This window comes from Furipterus horrens, unplaced genomic scaffold, assembly GCF_987537825.1.
Source record: "Furipterus horrens unplaced genomic scaffold, mFurHor1.1.pri manual_scaffold_4, whole genome shotgun sequence".
Taxonomy (NCBI): Eukaryota; Metazoa; Chordata; class Mammalia; order Chiroptera; family Furipteridae; genus Furipterus; species Furipterus horrens.
Window position 1 is genome coordinate 194,318,811 of NW_028327174.1, and position 20,497 is coordinate 194,339,307.

At 44.6% G+C, this 20,497-nt stretch overlaps 1 protein-coding gene across 1 annotated transcript in view; it reads right to left on the reverse strand.

The window, feature by feature from the left end:
* The window catches only part of TTLL11 (tubulin tyrosine ligase like 11), a 190,345-nt gene that overhangs the window by 138,482 nt on the left and 31,366 nt on the right, over positions 1 to 20,497 (reverse strand). The window contains exons 2-3 of the mRNA XM_090274676.1: positions 19,622 to 19,718; positions 13,316 to 13,449 (exon numbers count right to left, since the gene is read on the reverse strand). Of these exons, the coding sequence (XP_090130802.1) occupies positions 13,316 to 13,449; positions 19,622 to 19,718 (231 nt within the window). The remainder of the gene's footprint in view (positions 1 to 13,315; positions 13,450 to 19,621; positions 19,719 to 20,497) is intronic.

Here is a 20,497-nt window from a genome sequence, read left to right on the forward strand (position 1 = left end):
CTAAATACACAACAATTAAGCTGAGGGACCGTTTACTCTTTTGCCTTCACCTTGAATTTAAATAGGCATGATCTCCTTGTTGGTGCTTCACCTGGATACTTTTTAAAGTATTCGCTGGTCATCTAACAAATGGCAAATCCAAGAGCAGCAGAGCTGAGTCTGAGTGGTTTTACTCTGACAAATCTTTCTACCCTGAGCTTTAAGCACTTTCTAAATAACTAGAAGTTGCTTCAAGCGTGTCACACTGGTGGGGGGAAAGGGAAGGAGAGAGGAGCAGCCGCTGACTGAGCAGCATGGTGCTGGGTGGTTTACAGCGATCTCGTTTAATGCTCCATCTCGTGAGCGTCTGCCAACAGCCGATGAGGCAGAGTCATTGTTGAGTTTTGTAGAGGAGGAAACGGCTCGGAGAGTGAAGGAAATAATTCAAGGCTGCACATGTAGCTGTGGGCAGTGTCAGCACAGGTGTGGCCAGCCCAGAACCCAAGCGCCTTCCACACCGCCACCTTGGAAAATCCAGGAAGCAGAGGTGCCGAGACTCGCCTGTGGGTTTGCTTGTGGAGTATTTGCCTTCCCATGGCACCAAAAGCTCCGTGAGGCCAAGGCCTACAAGGCTTGTCCATCCCAATAATCTCTGCGCCAAGTACAAGGGCAGAGACTGGAACCAGGAAAGCGCAGGAGACCTGGATACAATTTCGAGGTTTCTGAAGGGTTAGCATAGAGTCTATAGGAAACATACAAGTTCCATGGGGCCAAACCACTTCCAGAGAGGGTGGGGAAGGAAGGAGGAGAAAGGCCTCAACTCAGGAATATTTTAAAATTTAGAAGAGTCCCATGGTAGAATGAATTGCCTTGAAAAAATAGCCAACAGCCCATTTTTGAAGATGATCAAGTACAGGCTAGAGTCTGGTCACCTGTCCAGGAGGGGAAAGGACTCACCCATGGGGAGTGGCCTGGATGGTCTCTCAGGTTTATTCTTCAGTACCAACTCCAACTCTAGGCCTAAGGAGTATCATTGACCTGCTGTGTGACTTGGCCACCCTTTTCCTCTCTGGGTCTCAGTTTCCTCATCTGTACAGTGGACGCAATTATCCACTTAGGGCTTCCAGGATTCTTTCTAGAAGCTCCCTGGGGAACGAGGGTTATGACAAGACTGCTTATAGGATGACGCTGTCCTGTGAGAGGTCACAGCCCTGCTTCCCCATGTGGATGCCCATCCAGGGTGCAGTGAGCTCGGGCTGCATCCCTATCCAGGTAGGGGGACAGATTGGGGTCATTCTCATTCTGAAAGTGAAGGGGACATCAGGGAAACCTGTAATGTTGGACACAAATCTGGGAAGTGTTAAAAAATTAAACTCCTTTTAAGCAACATGCCAGTATTTGTGTTCCGTAAGGAAGAGAGAAAAACGCTTCTGCTCCACAGAGATCAATCAGTATTTCTCAGAGAGACTGGTACTGCCACCTAGGGAGGCCTTGGGGACTTTCTGGAAGTGCGTTTGGTTGTCACGGTGAATGGGGAGTGTTACTGGCACTTGCTGGGCAGCAGCCTGAATGCCAGACTGCAAGGCACTGGGCAGTCCTGCTGCACCTCCGCAAACTGAAAGGCGCATTTATGTATAATGTGGACGCAGCCTAGAACAAAAAGAATCTCCCACATGATTTAAAGTGAGCACCACAATTTTCCAGGAAAGCCACAACCATTGAAATCCAGGGAAAATTACACTTGACCTTTCCTCCCTGTGGAATTTTATCGACAGTTGTTGACTATTTAAGAGGCATCGTGTCCCTGAAGGCACATGGCTTATGGCGTCTGAGTTAGCCATACAGCACAATGTGATTATACAGGAAAAATAGTTTAAAATGTCAAATATGCAATATATTTATGTTATCATATATAACATATAGACGTAGTGTTCAATCAGATTGTCCTGCTTTTCTTATACCCAAACTTACCCATCCCAGGCAGGTGCCACATCCGACCCCTGCACAGGTGTAACAGGGCCCGAAGTATTTACTCTTTGTAATGTATAGAAGTTTGCCATAAAGAACTTCTCCTTATTTTTCTCCTTTAAAAAAACATTTCTTTTTTTTTTTTAAGAATTATGTATGAAGTTTAATTATATTTCATTTCAGGGTGGTAAAGAGAATGTCACAAAACATTTTTACAAAAGCGGGAGGGCGTTGGAGTGCCACCCCTATAGCAGTGAGCACACTTGACGCCCCCCAGAAAGATACCCAGACTTCTTGTAAAGTTGGCTGACGCCAAGGCTGGAGCAGGGGGAACGTGAAGAAAGCCTGGAGCACCAGGTCGTGGCAGGACAGAGCGCTTGGAGGGCAGCAGGGGCTGCTGAGAGAACCGCGGGCTTCACTGGCCAAATCTTGGGTCATTTGAGCTTCAAAATAAATAATGACAATAAAGGATTATAACCCATCGAATAAAAGAAGAATCCACGTGTCCACACTAACACGCACACCTAGATAAATAAATTAAAAAGCAAAGTTCTTCCAACAAATGCCGAAGGAGTGGTGGAGTTCATCACCATTTAGCCACCATCACAATGGCTGAGTTAGGCGAGAATCATTCACCGAGGTTAAAATGAGAGCGTGGAAGTTGGAGGAGTAACAGGATACGACGTAGTCTTAGAGTATCTTCCCACAAGATACTTGATACTTAGAGAGGGGGAAAGAGTGACTTTCAGTGGGAATCTGGCAGACACGGCCGTCACCAAATGATCAAAGTTAACGTCGCCAGTAATAAGACACACGGACATCACGTGCGCCCCGAGGTGATACCCCTGAGAAGAACGCAGCCCAGCTTCTGTGTTTCTGCCCCAAATGCATATCCTGCACCTAATACTGAGGAAACCCCAGACAAGCCCAAACTGAGGGGCCGTCTGCTAAATAGCCTGTGCTCATCCAAAATCCCGACGGCATGAAAACGCGAAGGCCGGCTGAGAAAGCCTCCCAGACCAGTGACGGAAGGGACACAGCTGAGCGCAGGACAAGCATCAGGACTGCCAAAATCTGAATAAACTCTGAATATTGTTAAATTAGAAAACAGTATTAATCAATGTTGAGTTCATGATTTTGACAATGACACTGTAGCTATAAAAGAAACGATTCTTTTATTCAGGAAACACACACAGAGTGCTTAGGGGAGAAAAGGCATTGGGTACACACCTGACTCTCAGAAAGGAAAAAGGACAGGGAGCACCAATGTAGTCAGATGTTAACATGTGCAGTGATTGGAGGGAAGGATGTTCGGAAATTTTAAAACTGTTTCTTACAACTTTTCAGTAAGTCTGAAATTATGACAAAATACAAAGTTAAAGGAAAATGGAAGCCAGCCATGGGTGCCAACAGAATAGAAAAGCACTGTTCTTAGATCTATTCTAGCCAAATAAATCCTTTTATCCTGCTCTTCTCAGTCTTCTAGAACACGCGTGGGGTTAATTTCAGAAGAGGGGGGAGGGGAGGGCGTGTTTGGGTAAGAGTGAAGGACAAGAGAATCATTTCACTAATGAAGCCAGAGAATTCGATTACAGCATCTTTCTAAATCCGCATCGCGACGTCGCGTCACCTTTCATTAGAACTCCTCCAAGAAGCAATTACGTAGAAATGAAGCTGAACAAGACACAGAGTAGGAGAGATTTCTCCCTTTCTTTGGAGATGAGGAAAGAAGGCACCGGCAGAGCAATTTTCATAATTTCCCTTTGAAATAGGCACTGAACTCAAGATTGGTCCCACTATTTTCTGGTAGAAAATTAGGCGTCTCTACGCAAGTGGCGAAGGCACCATCACAAAGAACTTTTGCAAAATGCAATGAAAGGACAAAAATTGAAGGGGGAAAGATGACCTTTTCCTCACTTTAGAAAGCAGGGTTTTCTTGACCTTTAAAATAGTTTCCCGGGAAAGTGTTTACCTCTTTCACTTTTTCTCTTTGAAAGCTTGCCATTAGGGGCCGGGTGGGGGGAAGGCCAGGGAAGGCAGCGGCTCTTTAATGATTACATTTATCTCAGAATTCCACATACAAAAGCAGTGCTGCAAAGTAGCAAGATTATAATAGTTGTGATTTAAAACACAAAATGTACTTGGGGGTCAAATTGAAGTGTAGAAAATTAACCAATAGAGTTGCTACTCTTAAAAGTGTTACTGTACCAGGCTGCCTCTAGGGGGAAAGAAACCTAAGGGGAAAAAATGTTTAAGCCGAGCTGAGTTGCCATTCGGTCAAAGAGAAGTCTTAGCTCTTTTCCTCTGCTAAATGATCTATCATCAAATAATGAGATCGTCTCAAGATTAGATTTTTATTAAAAATTAAAATAAGTCCATTTCCAATAAGCCAGGAATACCAGAATGCTCTGTGGAAGCACTCTTAGCTCCAGCTTAAATTTCCATCGGAGACCACAAAGGCTCTTTCCATATTCTTTCATTTCACACACACACGCCTGAGGGTCCCCCTTGTGCTGGGCACTGGGGAGATGGAAACGAGTCCCCCAGCTCCCTGGGAGCCCCCAGTTTAGCAGGGACAGGAGATGAGTCAATGTCCACTCACTGAGGGGACGGAGTAGAGTTGCAGGTGCGGACGCTGAGGCTCAGAATAATTAAGTACACGCTTAGGAAGTGATGAAGAAAGGGTTTTAACCTAGCTCTTAATGACCCCACCCCCTGCCTCACTATTTCTCACCCGGAGCCCTGCCACAAAAACGGTGTTTGTGGTCCTGTAACTGAGGGAGAGCACGCAAGGGGGCCTGGGGGAACCGTCCGTGGGTCTGGGCGGCAGGAGAGGGGGAAAGGAGTGGGAGAGGGGATATTAGAAAAGGCCCTCACAGATTTGGAGGCAACCACTCGGACACAGGGAGGCTCAGGAAGTCTGCCAGGTGGACAAGTGCAGGAAGGCTATCGGTGGCAGGAGAAGCAGGTGCGAGAACTTGGGCAGGTGTGACTCTTTCTGAATGGGCTTTAGAGGGAACCAACAGGAAGGATGTCCTGGCTTAGCTAGCAAGGGCTTCAGCCCACCTCCTGGGAGGGGTGAGATGGAGGTGAGGGGCCGGCCAGGCCCCGTGCCCCCACTTCCCCTCGGCCCCCTCCACTCCCTGCGGTTCCAGAAGCAGCTATAGTACAACCTCCGTGACCAGCACTTCCCCAAGCCCAGGGCTGCCCTGACCCAGCATCTGCAAGAAGATTGATTACATAAGGCCCTTTGTGCTCCAACTGAAGCCTCGGCAGCAGAAATCTGCAGAATTTTAACTCCAGCGAGTAGTTTTATGGAAGTCCAAGAAAGCCAAAGTCACAGAATCACAAAAGGAAGGCATCTTAGTGACACTCTGCAATCTTCTCCTTTGAAGCCTGGGATGGGGTGGCCAGGGTTCCGCAGCCAGCTAAGAGGTGGCAGCAGGATGTGCCACCAAAAGCACAAGCAACAGAAGGAAAAGTCAACAAGTGGGATACATCAAACTAAAGAGCTTCTGCACAGCAAAAAATAAATAAATAAACAAAAATAAGAAAGTCAACAAAATGAAGAAGCAACCCACAAAATGAGAGAAAATATTTGCAAACCATATACCTGCCAAGGAGTTACTATTAAATTATGTAAGGAACTCCTACGATGCAATAACAAATAACAACAACAATTTGATTTAAAAACGAGCAGAGAACCCAAATGGACAAAGCATACGAATGGCCAACAGGTACATGAAAAGATGCTCAGCATCACCCATCATCAGGGAAATGCAAATCAAAACCACAATGAGATAGCACCTCCCCCCTAATGGTGTGAATGTAAATTGGCACAGTCACTGTGTAAAACAGTATAAAGCTTCCTCAGAAAAATTAAAAACAGAACTACCATATGGGCCAGCAATCCCACTTTTGGTTATCTATACAAAGGAAATACATTCACTGTCTCTAAGAGATATCTGCCTTCCCATGTTCACTGCAGCATTTTTTACAATAACCAACAGATGGAAACAATCTACATGCCCATCAGTGGATGAAAGGATCAAGAAAATGGTAGACACACACACACACGGGAATATTATTCATCCATAAAAAAAGGAGATCCTGCCATTTGCAACATGAACGGATCTAGAGGGCATTACGCTAAGTAAAATACACCAGAAAATGACATATACAATATGACATCATGCATATGTGGAATCAAAAAAAAAAAAAAAAAAAGCCAAGCTCAGAAACAGAGTAGAACTGTGGTTGCCAGGGGCTGGGGGACGAGGGAAATGGGGAGACATTGGACAAAGGGTACAAACTGCCTGCTGTAAGATGAATACTTCTGGGGACCTAATATACAGTTCACAGTGCTGTTTGATAGACTTGAAAGTTGCTAAGAAAGCAGATCTTGAATGGCCTCAGCACAAAAAAACAACTTGCAATCATCTGAAACGATGGATGCGCTCACTAGCCTTACTGCGGTCATCATTTTTACTATATATATGTGTATCAAATCATCATGATGCATCCCTTAAAAATATACAATGTTATATCGATTATATCTCAAGAAAGCTGAGGGGAAAAGAGGTGGAGCCAGGACTGGAGCAGGTCTCCTGACCGTGGTCCAGGGTTCTATTTCACGTTACATGACTGCATAGGGCAAGGATACATCGAACTTGTCTTGTCCCCTTAGCCTTTGGCACTTACAGGGCCTCAGGAAATGTTTGAACTAAACCGAGTCGGAGATCTGAGTGCACCAGCCATTGCGGAGTCATGTGTAACCACGAGTACCTTGGATACTGAACCTCTGTCTCCTCGCCTGTAAAATGGAGATGAAGAGAGCAGAGTCCGTGTACATGAAAAGCACACGGCGAACCACGGAGCACTGCGCAGATGCCAGTTGTCACTCGGGCTACTGAAAGGGACTTCCTAATGAGCAAGGGCCTCAGTATGCTTTTCCAAAGAGGAGCAGCATCTTGAGTTTCGGATGGTATCATTTTTCCAGTAAACAAATTGAGCTGTTAAGCATGGGGCACAAGAACAAGATGATATATCTAAGCAGGAGGTGAAGTTCTATTTTTGGCAACAAAAGCAATAAAACTTGAAGCAGATGGGGAGGTGAAACCATGGCTCCTACAGCGTCTCTGCCAGCGGCTCTGAATCGTCGGCCTTCTCCTGACAGCTGGCGTCCCCTCACTCTGTCTCCAGCCTTCTCCTGGTTGTGCACCAGAACCCCAGGCCACGGCGTCGGCCTCCAGGGGTGCCATGCTGCAGACGCAGAAGCATCTGGTCTCCGCGGCGGCTCCCTAGTCTGCTGTGGATGGCCTTGGAAGGGCTCTGCGTGGGACGCGGGCTGGGATCGCTGGGAAGGGTCAGCAGCTCGATTGCCACCTCACCGATGGCATTGCTTTGGTGAGTTCCTCATGGCCCAGGTGTGGCCCGTGCCCTTTTAAAAGTGACAGGTTGGGTCAGGCTCATTCCCTTGGCTTCGGAGAAGCAAATACCTTTTGATGGCTAAGCTCACAAGAGACAAAATTTTAAACCACAGCACCTGCATATGAATTTGCAATTCAATTTGGCAAATACACTTGACTTCCCACTATGCGCCAGGTACTGTGATGAGCACTGGGGACACTATGATGAATAAGACCGATCCACTCACTCGCTGCCCTCGCGGACTCAGAGCAGGAGAGAAAGATAACTAAGCACGGAGTCACTGAACAGTGTGATAGGCATGAGTACCAAGAAGAGAGAAAAACAAAGGGCCCCCCAGTGTGTGTGTATGTGTTGGGGAAGGGGGCAGAGTAGGTTTTACAGAGAAAGTAAAAGATAAGCAGGGATCTGAAGAATCAGGAAAATTGGTCAGGGGACAGAAGGCAGCCTTGAAGGTTGAGAGGCCACAAAGGATGACCGTGATGGGTGCTCCAGGCAGGAGAGGCGCGGCAGAGGTGCATCTGGGTACCAGAAAGGTGGAATAGGGAAGGATCCCAGAGGAAGAGGTTGCCCATGGTGGACACGGAGGCTGCAGAGGTGGGCAAGGGTTCAGCAAGGCCTGTGAAGGAGTTTCCGCTTCACCCTTTGGGAGAACTTCAACCATGGGGTAACCTGCAGTCAGCCGAATCAGCGCATTGTCTAAATGAAGGAAAATGAAGCCAATAATCAGCTCACCAGAAGTTGATTGGATAAGCGTGGGATCAGGACAAGGAACATATGCATCATATTACAGGTTTTCTTTCTGCCTCGACTCTGACCTACTTTTAAGTCCACATTTTCCTAGTTCCTCACGCCAGCGGAGAACATTGTTCTCTGGGGATTTTGCAAATAATGCATTTCATTCAGCCTTGAGGAGCTGAATCAATAAAAGCTAACTTAGGAGGGTAACTGGAGAGGAAAATAGAAGAACCCCATGCTTGCTGGTTCCCTCCAAGAAACTGCAAAACATTACTGAACAGCCTCTTTGGCTTTATTCACTAAGAAGTTCTTCTGCTACGAAATATAAACTCCTTCATCATAATAAATACTGTTTTGATAACAAAAACTGTACTTTTCTCAAATACCCAGATGGGAGACCATATGTAAAATAAACTCCAAGGAATTTTTTTATTGGCCATCTGCTAAAATTGGAAAGGAAGCCTGCATCCTTGTCTAGTACTCACAAAAATTTCCGCTGAGCATCCCACTTGCTTCCTCCTAGTGCCACCTGCTGATCGTATGTGGGTACCAGTTTTGCAAATGGTTATAGCAGGGGGGAGTGCACATCTTCCCTTTTCTTAATAAAGTAAATTTAATCCTAATTAATGGGAGAAATAAAATACCCACAGAGTGTCAGGTTGTAGAATGTTTCACAGCTACTCAGGCCTCCTCCTGCTGTTACCAAGAATCACAAAGCAAAGCGCACGCACTGCCCTGGCTGTGGCGAGACACTTCTCCCTCCCAATTAAGTGCACCGTTTCTAGTGAAGCCTTGGCTGTGGCTTGCCCTTCAAAATGTAAATACAGGAATTCCACTTGGAGATGTCAATCCGAAGGAAATGCTGGCACAGGTGTAGAGAGATACCTCCAACAGCATTCTTTATTGAACCAAGAAATATGAGAACTACCTAAATGTCCATCAGGAGAGAGGTGATTTTAAAAGTCACGGGTCGTTCATACAATGGACTACTACCATACAGTGCTAACATGGAAAGATGTCTGAAACATATTCAGTGGGGAAAAGAGGCTAAAAAATGTACAGTAAAATTCCATTTTTTAAAGAAAAAATAGCTATGTGTGTTATAGTGTATATTTGTGTGTACATAGGAAAAAGCTGGAAAAATAAACACTGAAAGGTCCAGTAATTTCTGAGGAGGGCGGACATTTTTTTCACTTTTTACCTCATACATTCCTATATTTGAATCCTTAATGTGAATGTGTTGTTTTGTATTACAACAAAGGGGATATTAAAAATAAGAAGGCCACTTAAAAAAAAATTGCAGCTAACGAAGCATTTCATCTTCAAACACTCACTGGATGCCCATAATCACTCTGAGGTTGTAACCAGTTCCCCATTTAACAGATGGAGAAATGGGACTGAGAGGAGAAGGGACTCCCCGGAAACCCCACGAGGACTAAGTGATGGTACCAGGGCTTTCTAGCAGGTGACTATGGTCGGGTGTTCATAGTCCCATTCTGCACGTGCCAGCCCCTGCATAAGCAGGTTCTAAATTATTGTCATTTTAGAGACAAAATAATCCTCCTTTCTGTTAGGGAACTATCCAGTTCTAAGTACCTCCAGCATCAATCAAATGGGCCTTGACACTTAAAGGCTCAGAATGCTAAAATAGGAAGAGACGGAGCAGGTGCCTAACCCCACCCCACACCCCTCCTTTTACTGATTAAGAGTCTCTCTTAATGGCTAAAACCGGAAACCTAACAGTTAAGCAGTAAGTACTGGCTCAGGTTTTCGCGGTTTCCACTAAACCTCCTCCTTCTCTGGGACTTCCCATTTTGGTAATGGCATCACCACCAGATTCCTGAAAGCATCAACTCTAACTTCCTCTGCATCCCCCTCTCTGATCTGTCTCCACGTCCTGTAGATTCCACCTTCTAAATGTCCTTCACATACGTTCTTCTCTGCATAAGACTCCTGTCATAACACCTTAGTGCATACAATCCTCAGCCTCTCTTTGGCCTAGATAGCATTTTACATGGTGCTCACCAGTACAATGAGGCAAGAAAAAGAAATGAAGGGCTGATTGGAAAGCAACATATAAAACTCCCCTATTCTCAGAGAACATAGTAGTCCATATAGAAGATCCCATGGAACCTACAAAATAAGTTACTGGAACTATTAGCGGAGGCTGGCAAGGTTGCAAGATACAAGATTAATATATAAAAATCAATGTTATTTCTAAACCCAATGAGAAAGACAGCAAGAAGAGCTACAGGGAAATGTGTTGCTTTAATGCTTAAAATCAGTGAACTTAGGCTCCTCTTTAAAACAGCTTTCTTTTTTTTTTTTTTGAAAGAAAAGAAGAATAAAACCTAAAAGAAGTAGAAATAATTAAACTTAGAAATCAATGATATAGGAAATGAAAAAATAAGAAAAATAATAAAATTATAAATTGGTTCTTTAAAAAAAAGCAGCTAGACTGATCACGAAAAAAAAGTAAACACAAATTACCAATACCAGCAATGATGCATATCTCACAGATGTTAAAAAATAAGGAAATTCTATTTTAAAAATTTTTATTTCCGTATATTTGACAACTTAGATGAAATGGACTAGTTCCTTAAAAGACATATTACTTGTATGTATTTTTAAAAATCAAACTAAACATATTCTCAGAAAGAAAGCTCCATGCCCAAATACCTTCAATAGTGAATTCCATCAAACGTTTAAGAAAGAAATAATCCAATATTATATAAACTCTTCAAAAAGTAGAAGAAACATTTGCCAACTCATTTGATAAAGCTTGCCTGATACCAAACCAAACAAAGAAAACAAACGCCAACATCTCTCATGATCAAAGACACGAAATTTCTAACAAAATATCAGCAAGTACAATTTAGCAGTATATAAAAAGAATAATACATTAGAATCAAGGAGGATTTATATCAGCAATGCAAGCTTAGTTTAACATTTAAAAAATTAATCAGTGTGATTCATCATATTACCAAAATAAAGAAAAAAACTCAAAACATCTTAACAGATGCAGAAAGACATCTGACAAAATTAAGCACCAATTCAGGATGAAAACCTTTCTAAAAACTATTGAAGGAAGACACCTCCACCCACCTAATAAAGGGCAACTATGAAAAACCTCCAGTTAACATCATATGTAACAGTGAAAGGCTATACGCTTTCCCCCAATACTTATACACAGAGTATATAAAGAACTTATAACTTAAAAATAAAATACTAATAAAACTGAGCAAAATTTTTGAATAGCCACTTAACAAGAAATATTCAAATGGCCAAAAAGCAAAGGAAAGGATGCTCAGCATCTAGACATCAGGGAGGTATAAATTAAAACCATAAAGAGATACAACTACACATCTCCCAGAAAGTCTAAAATTCAAAATACTAACAAAACTAAGTACTGGCCATGAGGCGGGACAAACAGAACTCCCACACACTGCCCGTGGGAGTGGCAAGTGTTACAGCTACATCGGAAAACAGTTTGGCAATTTCTCATAAAGTGAAACATACACCCACCTATGATCAAGACTCCTCCTCCTGCTCCAGTTCTTATGTACGTGATTAGTCATGGCAGCTTTACTTGTAACGTCCCCAAACGGGAAATAACCCAGATGCCCATCAATGGGTGAAGGAATAAACAAATCGTGGTATATTCATACAATGGAACCAAAAAAATACCAACTACTGACACACCCAACGAACATGGATGAATCTCAAAAAATATAATTCTGAAAGAAAGAGACTCAGGAAAGTCCACACTATAGGATTCCATTTATATGAATTTCTTGAGCAGGCAAAACTAATCCATGATGAGGATGCAGATCAGCGGTTGCCTGGGTCGGGGGCTCAGGAGACTGACCACAAACAGGCCCAGAGGAACTTCTGGGAGTGATGGAAACACTTCTCGTTTACCTGACTCTGAAGGCAGAGCTGGTATCTCATTTAAATCCAGCCTTGCAAAACCGTTAGCTACAGAGTTGTAGAAATGGGAAGGAAAGGTATCCCACCCTGGGAGCAGAGTCACAGGAGTGGGAAATTGAGGGGTCAATATGGGGAACAGCTGATAGTTTATTTTTTAAAATTAGCTTAATTGCTTAATTGAAACATAATTTGCATAAAATAAAATGCATTTATTTTAAGTTAACGCTTTGATGAATTTTAAGAGATGTACAGACCCAGGTGACACCATTCCATAGAGAAGCTTCCTTTTAAAAATTATCACTTCAAGCTTCTTTTGTGCTTTATATGTTATAATTTCATTACAAGTTTTATGGTTTAATATTAAAACCAAAACAACATGTAGGCAATAAAATAGGCTACAAAGAGCAGGCCTTGAAATCAACTCTAAGCCTAAATCCTACTCCTCAAGCAAGTCACTAATTTCTCAAAACTCCGGTATCCTCATCCTTAAAGTGGAGATAATATTGATACAATCAACTTTGCTGTGAGGATTAAAAGAAGTAATGTTAATCTTCTAGCACAGGGCATGGAACATATAAATGGTATTAAACGTATCACAGTTAGAGAGGTCTTTGTTGGACAGCCTGCTGACAAAGGCTTTGAAACAATCCTAAGTGAAATAAATGATTAAAAGACTAACCAAAATGACAATTCTGAGTTCAGTTTCCCTACTGGTCCTGTTTCACAATTATAGTGAAATATCCAAAGTATTTCAGGCTCAAATATATTGCTTTGATATGGCATGGGTGATTTGAAAATGGATTCTGGAATAAATTTAAAGCAGGGCACTTAAAAAGTTCGGCCCACCCCACAGTTTGTTAGACCCACTCCCTGGCCTTGAGATGGAGCCCAACCTCCCCCATTTCATACCACAGGGTGCTGGGGAGACCACACCTCCAGGATTCACCCAGCAGTCCCAGTCCTCCTGTGGACTCAGCCACCTGCTCCAGCTCTGTCTCCTTGGCTCCACAAACGCTGACCCCATCCATGATGCAGCTCCCATATCAGCATCCAGACTGTCTCCTCATGTCAAGACCCATTTCTTCAGGTTACCTCCCTGTCACCCCACCTGTTCAATTCTGCAGTCTGCCATGGTGGCTACCAGCCTCCACTGTGCGCTGTCAAACGCTCCCTTGGCCTGTCTCAGCTTCTTGGGGACCCCCGGCCCCAGCTCCCAGGGCACGGCTGCAACCGCAGAATGACTCAGGGGTCATGGGGATGGAGTGGCATCTACCTGAGCAGCAAAGAGCTGGAACTCGTCGGGCAGAATCCACGAGCGAGGGTAGAAGTTGTACTCCTCGGGGAAGAGGCTCTGCATGATTCTCACTGCTCTGCTCAGGGTGATTTTCCGCACCATCTCCGTCATGCCTGAGGGGGAGAGAAGCGGGGAGGTTTGATCAACACCGGGCCACTAGCTATAAAACAGCCATTACTTGGGCCTTTGACAGCCACCCAAACGACATAGCCACCTTTTCAGACAGGACTGAAAAAAGGTATGAGTTGTGTCCGACAGCAGTAACTCGTGGTCTGGAAAGACCTACCAAATTAATGAAAAACTTGGGGTAATAGGTGATTTTTTTTTCCCAACAAAAATGAAACATCAGTTTGAAGGAACGAGTTTCCACCTAGCTGATTATCTGTTCTTTATCAGCCCCTTGATAGTGAGTAAAGAGAAACATTACATTTTGCACTTAAGACTTAATAACTTCTTTTTAATTTGGGGCCACCATACATAGTTCTGGGATTCCTTCTGTCTTATACCCTAGAGAATATTATCCAGTGGTCTCTGCTTACATTATGAGAAGCTTAATTAAGTTGCTTTGTTTTAATCTTTTATGAGTATTAAAGGTATAAAAGAGAAAAATATATACCTTTCTGCACAAAACCTGTCTATGAAATAAAGACAGGAACTGGAAACGCTATCACAGCATAACTTATAGCTTAAGAGGGGAAAAAATGGGATCTGTGGGAGTCCTTCAGTTCTAAGTACGGACGTTGGCACTGATCAGATCTCATTAATTTATCCAGAGGGGACTGAAATGTCTCATTTATAAAACGCTTGAAAAGAATGGGGGCCTTTTTTCTTGTCCTATATTTAATAGCTCTGACAAGAGAAGAAACTCAGAGTGTTTACCTTAGCAAAACTTAAGTAAATTATCTTACGTTGTCGCATGCTTGTTTCTTAGAGCAAATATCACCGCTAAAAATGGAGATTAAAAGCGGCTTTCACCCGGAAAGAGCTCCCCAGTTCCAGCCCTGACACTGGAAATTTGCTGAGCAAAGTTACTTTTAACAGAAAGTACAAAGTTTCGGGTCAGCTTGGTGTGTCTAAATTACCACGCCTTCCGCGTGGGCACAGTCAGAATGAACGAGGTTTCTCTACACTCCCACGTTCAGGAAGCAAAGGGTAAACATCTGAGAACGAAGGTTTTAATAATCTACTTCTTGCTCCCCTCAGCACACTTAACAGAGCAATAAATCTAAAGATCGCATCTTCAAGATATCAATGCCCAGGTTCTTAGTTCTTGTTTAGGATATAGAGAAGGATTAAGTAAGCAATAAAGAAGCTTAAAAAGTACTAATAAACTAGGCTCTCCTGTGGACTCTTCTATATTACTAAAAAATAAAAATAAACTCACTGAGGACACCATTCTGAGCTTCCCAAGAAATAAGTATGATTTCAGAAAATTATAGCTATTCCTTTTTATTCCCTTATGAGATTAGAGATTTGGAGTTATAAACACTGGGGCTGAACACGAAGTACACAAAAACACACTTTCGACTTTCTTGGGACCTTTTCACTTGTGTCTGATGAGCACTTTCGTCCTAGCATTAAACTAAAACCTTTCAGCACTGGCTGTAACACAACATCTTCTATCAAACAGACGGTGCCTCCTGACCAGAGGGCCGTGGTATTTTCTGTATTTTAATGGTGCTGTGACAGGGGAAGGTTCCGAAATCCCTCGGCAGGTCAGGACACACACAGCATAGACAGGAGTGAGAACAGGAGCACAATCTGAATGTTCCAGAAAAGTTTTGTGAAAATCAAGGTCCAGCAAAGTCAGTAGGTATTCGTTTTCCATCCGAAACGGCTTCTTCTGCGATGTGGATCAGCGGTCCCCACACAAGCTAACAGATCTGTTTCCAAGGTCACCTCTGTGTCTATCTCCAGGTAGTTGCCTACCAAAAACAGCCCACTTCAGAAGCACCCCGACACGCCAGTGGATGCTTTCCCCGGACACTTGCAGCCTGCCGGCTGTGGACGGCCCAGCCCTAACCCTGCCTGAACACCTGTCTGCAGAAGGCACCTGTGTAGACCTCCCTCAGCCCACTGCCCACCGAAGCTTTTGTTCCTCTACCACATCTTGGCTGTGCTGCCACCCAGTGCTGCCAGGGAGAATGTCTCCCAACCTTCACTGGGCCCCGCGAGGAAGCTGCCAGCATCCCCACCTCTGGCAGTGGCTCAGAGACAGCTGTGGGGCGTGCCAGCTTCTCTCAGTAAGACGCTCACAAGAGTAGCTGGCCTTCCGGCTGAGCCAGAGTCCATGTTCCCATAGTAAGTATGGGCACAGGGAGGTCATTGCCAGGCTCTGCGGTCCCAGACTCTACCTCCCTTCTCTAAGCAACTGCAGCCCCTGACCCTACCTGGGACCCCAGCCCTAGGCTCAGGGACCCATTCTAACCTGAGATGGAAGCTCTAGGTCTCACATCAGCTCCTCTCAGGAGGGGAAGGAGGCAATCTTTGACCCGAACTTTGTAGTCCCATTAAATAAGGAGGATTTTAACTGTTTTTCTGAAGCTCTGTTGCTTTGTCCCCAAATTTTGGAAACCCGTCTTTTGTTCCTGGTAACTGAGTGGCTTCCTTAGTAATGCCTTTGCCTTGTTCTCTGCAATGTACTCTCTCTGTTTCCCCCAAGTCTATGCTGCAAGGGCTGCGCTCCTCCTGCCCGTGACTTTAGGGCCTGACCACCTGCCTACCCAGGTTTCTCATCAAGGCCTATGCCTAGACGACCCTGTTTTGGCATTTCCCCTGTCAACTGGGAAACCCCCTAACTCGGGCTGGAGCTTCTCACACCAAGAGCTTTCCTCCTGCCCCTGCTTCTGGGCCTGGGTTCCTTCCGAGACACCAAAGTCTCAGGCCTCGTGGGTCTCATCCATGGGGAGCTACCCAAGAAAATAACAGCTTGCCTGATTAAAAACAAACAAACAAAAAGAACAAAATCAAATCTGAGCTACATTGGGAGCATTATTTAATACAAATATCATTTGTAACAACAACACATTATAGTCATCAGACAGCAAGTAACACTCAGATCCAGCCTCCTCTCTCCGATCCCAGCACCCCTGGTCAGTTCACCTTTGCCTGGGTGCTGCTGCAGCCCCTTAGCTCGCTTTTCACTTCCTTTCTTGGCCTTGTACGCACCTCCAGTGACCCCCCCGTGTGGCTGAACTTTCTAAAAGCCAAGCTGGCCCAGGTCGTTCTCTGGCTTAAAAATTCCTCAGTGGCTTCCCATGGCCTTTTGTCCCTGCCTCTTACACTTGACCTTTTCTAAGTATCATGGGCCACTTGCCCTTAGCCGAGTGAGCAGTGTGCTTGGTTTACATATTTGCACCCTAGTTTTGCATGAGGTTCAGTCACATCCATCCCTGGAGGCTCCGTTCACATGTCAATCTTCCCCGGGAGCTCTCACCCTGCCTGTCCCTCCAGCAGATCACGTGCCCTCGGTCCAAACTCCCATGGATCCCAAGCTTCCTCTGGCACGGCACTTACGTTGTATTTCTCCTTCTCTTTGTGTCCTCAGCCCAGACCAGTGCTTGCCAGATGGCGGCCCCATGGATCCCTTCCTGGAGCCCCTCCTTCTTTACAGAAAGTCCCCACCCCAGGGTGGGCTCTCAGGCACCACTGTCACATGCTGTCAACATCTCAGACCCTGAAGTTCACCAAAAGACTGTTCCTTATAAGCTAAGAAGGACAGTTCTGGACTTTCTTAAAGCAGAGACACATCTAAACCAGCTTATTTTTATAGAAAGTCTTAGTTCATCTGTTAAGATATAATAACATTTGAAGGAAATTGCCCATTGAAAAGTGGCTAAACTCTAATGTGCCGGCACAAACAAAATAAATTACTTCCATATGCGTATCCAAAAGTTTTCCGTTCACTCAGCGTGGGAAGTGTTTATACTTGCCTGGCACGTCTACTAGAATTTATTGTAAGTAACATCCAGTGCATAAAAAATGCATTTTTTAAATAATGGGATAATGAGAGACAGAAGATAAGCTTGGGCACAAACTGGAGCCAAAGGACAGACTGTTCTGTAATCCCCATTGCGAAGGACGTCTGTCTTTCTCAGAACACGGGGTGTGGCCACACTGTCCCTCTGCCCAGAGGTTTGAGAGCCTGTTTTGTCGTTAGAGCTAATTAGTTGCTGTTAGTAAAGTGGAAATTATATGTTCTAATCGCTGGCACGTGGAACAGGGGTGGGACAAACTTGCTTCTCTGAGATGAACATTCCTATGTCGCCTTTAATGAAGCCAGTCCTGCAGGGGTATTTTTCTCCATATTTCTAATTTGTGTTCTGAACGTAGAGTCCCAGCTGCCGCTTCTTTCCCACGACTTCTCTCCTTCTCTTGGCCATGAGAGGAGGCATGAGCAAACAGGGAAATGTAAATGAAGCTTCACTTGATGATTCATGTCTTAGGAACTCTGCCCTCATTCAAAGAGTTGTTCTCTTTCAAATTATGTTCTCCTGATATCCCTGTAAGTCCTTTAGTGGCATCGGAAAGTCACCTTTTCTGAGCAGCAACATAGAAAAAATAATAGCTATCCCATTGAACTGTGCACAAGAACCCTGGCTGCAAGCATCTCTCTCGTTCTGTAACAAAACCCTCTCTCCTTCTCGAAGGACAAATTTGACCTTGGGTTAATTTTCTAACTCCGTTCCCCTGGTAACCAATAAAGTGGAAAGTTAGCTGTGTTACCAGACAACAAAGCAAATGGTTAAAATGACCCCTGATTGGCAAATTGCCTAAATACCTGGTAGGACGCCACAGCTCCGGGCTTTCCCTGAGTGTAGTGATGCTTGTCACTTAGCATGACCCCAGCGGGGACCCTGGAATCTATGCTATGCAGTAGCTACAAGAGAGGTTGGCTCCTATGAGTTGTCTAAGCCAAGACAGACTCACATCCACCAATGTGGGACTTGTCTCCTTGCACCTGAGCTAACACTTGAGGGGCCAGACAGTAGCCCCTGGAACCTTGGCAAAGGCTCCACTGGAGAGAAATGCCTGATGCTGACCCGCAGGCAAGCTGCAGACCCTGCCCTGTATCCTTCTCAGTGGATCTGAGGCGATCTGCCTGCTCAGTGGGAAACTCCCGAGCAGATGAGGCACAACCAGCCCATGTATAGATATCGCGTGTTCTCAGAGGTGTTTTCTTACAGAGGCAGTGTGGACTGCCAAAGGAAAAAGAAATAGATTGATTCTCCTTTCTAAAATAAGCATAAAAAGCATAATGCTAAGAGAAAACACCTTCTATTCAGGAAACTACACTCTGACAGCCACTATGTAAAAATGATACATAAACATGGTTAAGGTTTAGGAGGAAATACAGAGATATCCACATTGTGGTTTCGCTAAATGAGGGATGAGATTCAGGATGATGATATTTTTAAAAATTATTGTATCATAACATGCTTTGAACAATATGTTAAAATTTCTGAAAATTACTGAAAGTACCTTTGGCTGTGATCAGACCCAGCCTAACCAATGTTTCTTCCACCTGCAGGCACTTCCACTCACTGTAACCACTCTCTTCACTTAGCCATTAGAAATAATGAACAGCAATCGCAGCAGAAGAGGGTGGCAGAGGTTAAAAATAAAATGAAAAGGCACAGGGCGAGGCTGGGAGTGGGGTGAGGGGTATATCTTCAAACGCTGGCCAGGCCGCTTCCCCCGCACAGAGGCCCCTTGCTGGTAAGCCTCACTGGGATAACGGCCTTGGGTAAAAGCAGAGGTTCTCTGCCACGCAGACTGGTTCCCGGCTGGGTGCATTTGGTTTTTAAAATGGTACCTCCAAATATGATACTTAAAGAAAATGAAAACTGCTAACCCCATTTCGGTGACATATTCCTAGAACTGTATTTAGTACTTTTGTTTCCTGCAAATTATTTAAGTAAAATGTGGTGGGTTTTTTTTGTTTGTTGTTTTTGTTTTTTTCATTTTTGAGAATATAGTCCCCTCACGACACCCCTGGGTTATATCTATAACCAAAAAGGTGAAAATCACATTCTTGCAGCAGTGGAATTAGACCAGGAGAGCCTGTCTCTTCATGTTTTGGAGCCTCTGATCTATAAACCCTTGGTGGGCTAAGTCCTGACCCCTCTGCGTTAGTGCCCCCCCAAGGCTGTGGCCCCGAGTCAGGGTCTGGGCAGCAAGCCCCGGTCAGGAGCCCTGAATCTGACCTCACAGCAGTCAGGCTCCCGAGGACCCTGAGACTCAGCCCTGGAAACGTCCGTAAGTGCCAACAGCAGCAGCAGATACCTGGAAACTTGTTCACTTGACCGGAGAATATGTCATTGTCGTGAAATGAAACACCGTGCCAGTAGATGTCACACGGCAAGCGTCGGCCGAAAGGGAACTAGAAGAAAGAGAAAAAAATGTGACTAATAACAAGCAAGAGGAGCAGCAGCCCTACTGATGTCTACTGTGTACAGATGCCCGGCGCCCTGGCACACGTCACATGATTCAATCTCATAACCAGCAGGTGAGTGACTGACAGTCTTTCCGATTTCACAGGTGAAGAAACGGACTCAGACAGGTTAAGTAATTTGCTCAAGGTCACAACCAAGGAGGGGCGGAGTTCTGATTCTGTGTGGCAGGCACTATACTCATGACTTTACCCTTTCATTTCAATTCACATAACTACCCAGAAAGGATTATTCCCATTTTATTGATGAGAAAATTGGGGCTGAGAACGGCAATCTGGTATGCATAAGATAACACAGAGCTGGTAAGGAGAGAAATCAGGATTTGAATCCAGGTTTGTCTGGATCCCAAGCCATACTTCTCTTTCTCTGAAACTGTAACTCTCAACCCAATCCCCAAAGAATGAGTTTTCACAGTCAGTCTCTCTCTCTCTCTCTCTCTCTCTCTCTCTCTCTCTCTCACACACACACACACACACACACAGTCCATGAGGGCAGGATGCAGGATGCATTCCCCCAGTGCCTAAAACAGTTTCTAGCATTCGGTGAGGACTTTTTTAAAAAAATTCTCACCTGAGGACATTTTTTTCATTGCTTTTAGAGAGAGGGGAAGGGAGAGAGATAAACATTGATGCAAGAGAGACACATCAGTTGGCTGCCTCCCATATATGTCCAGATCGGGGGATTACAGGTATTCAGACAGGGGGTTACA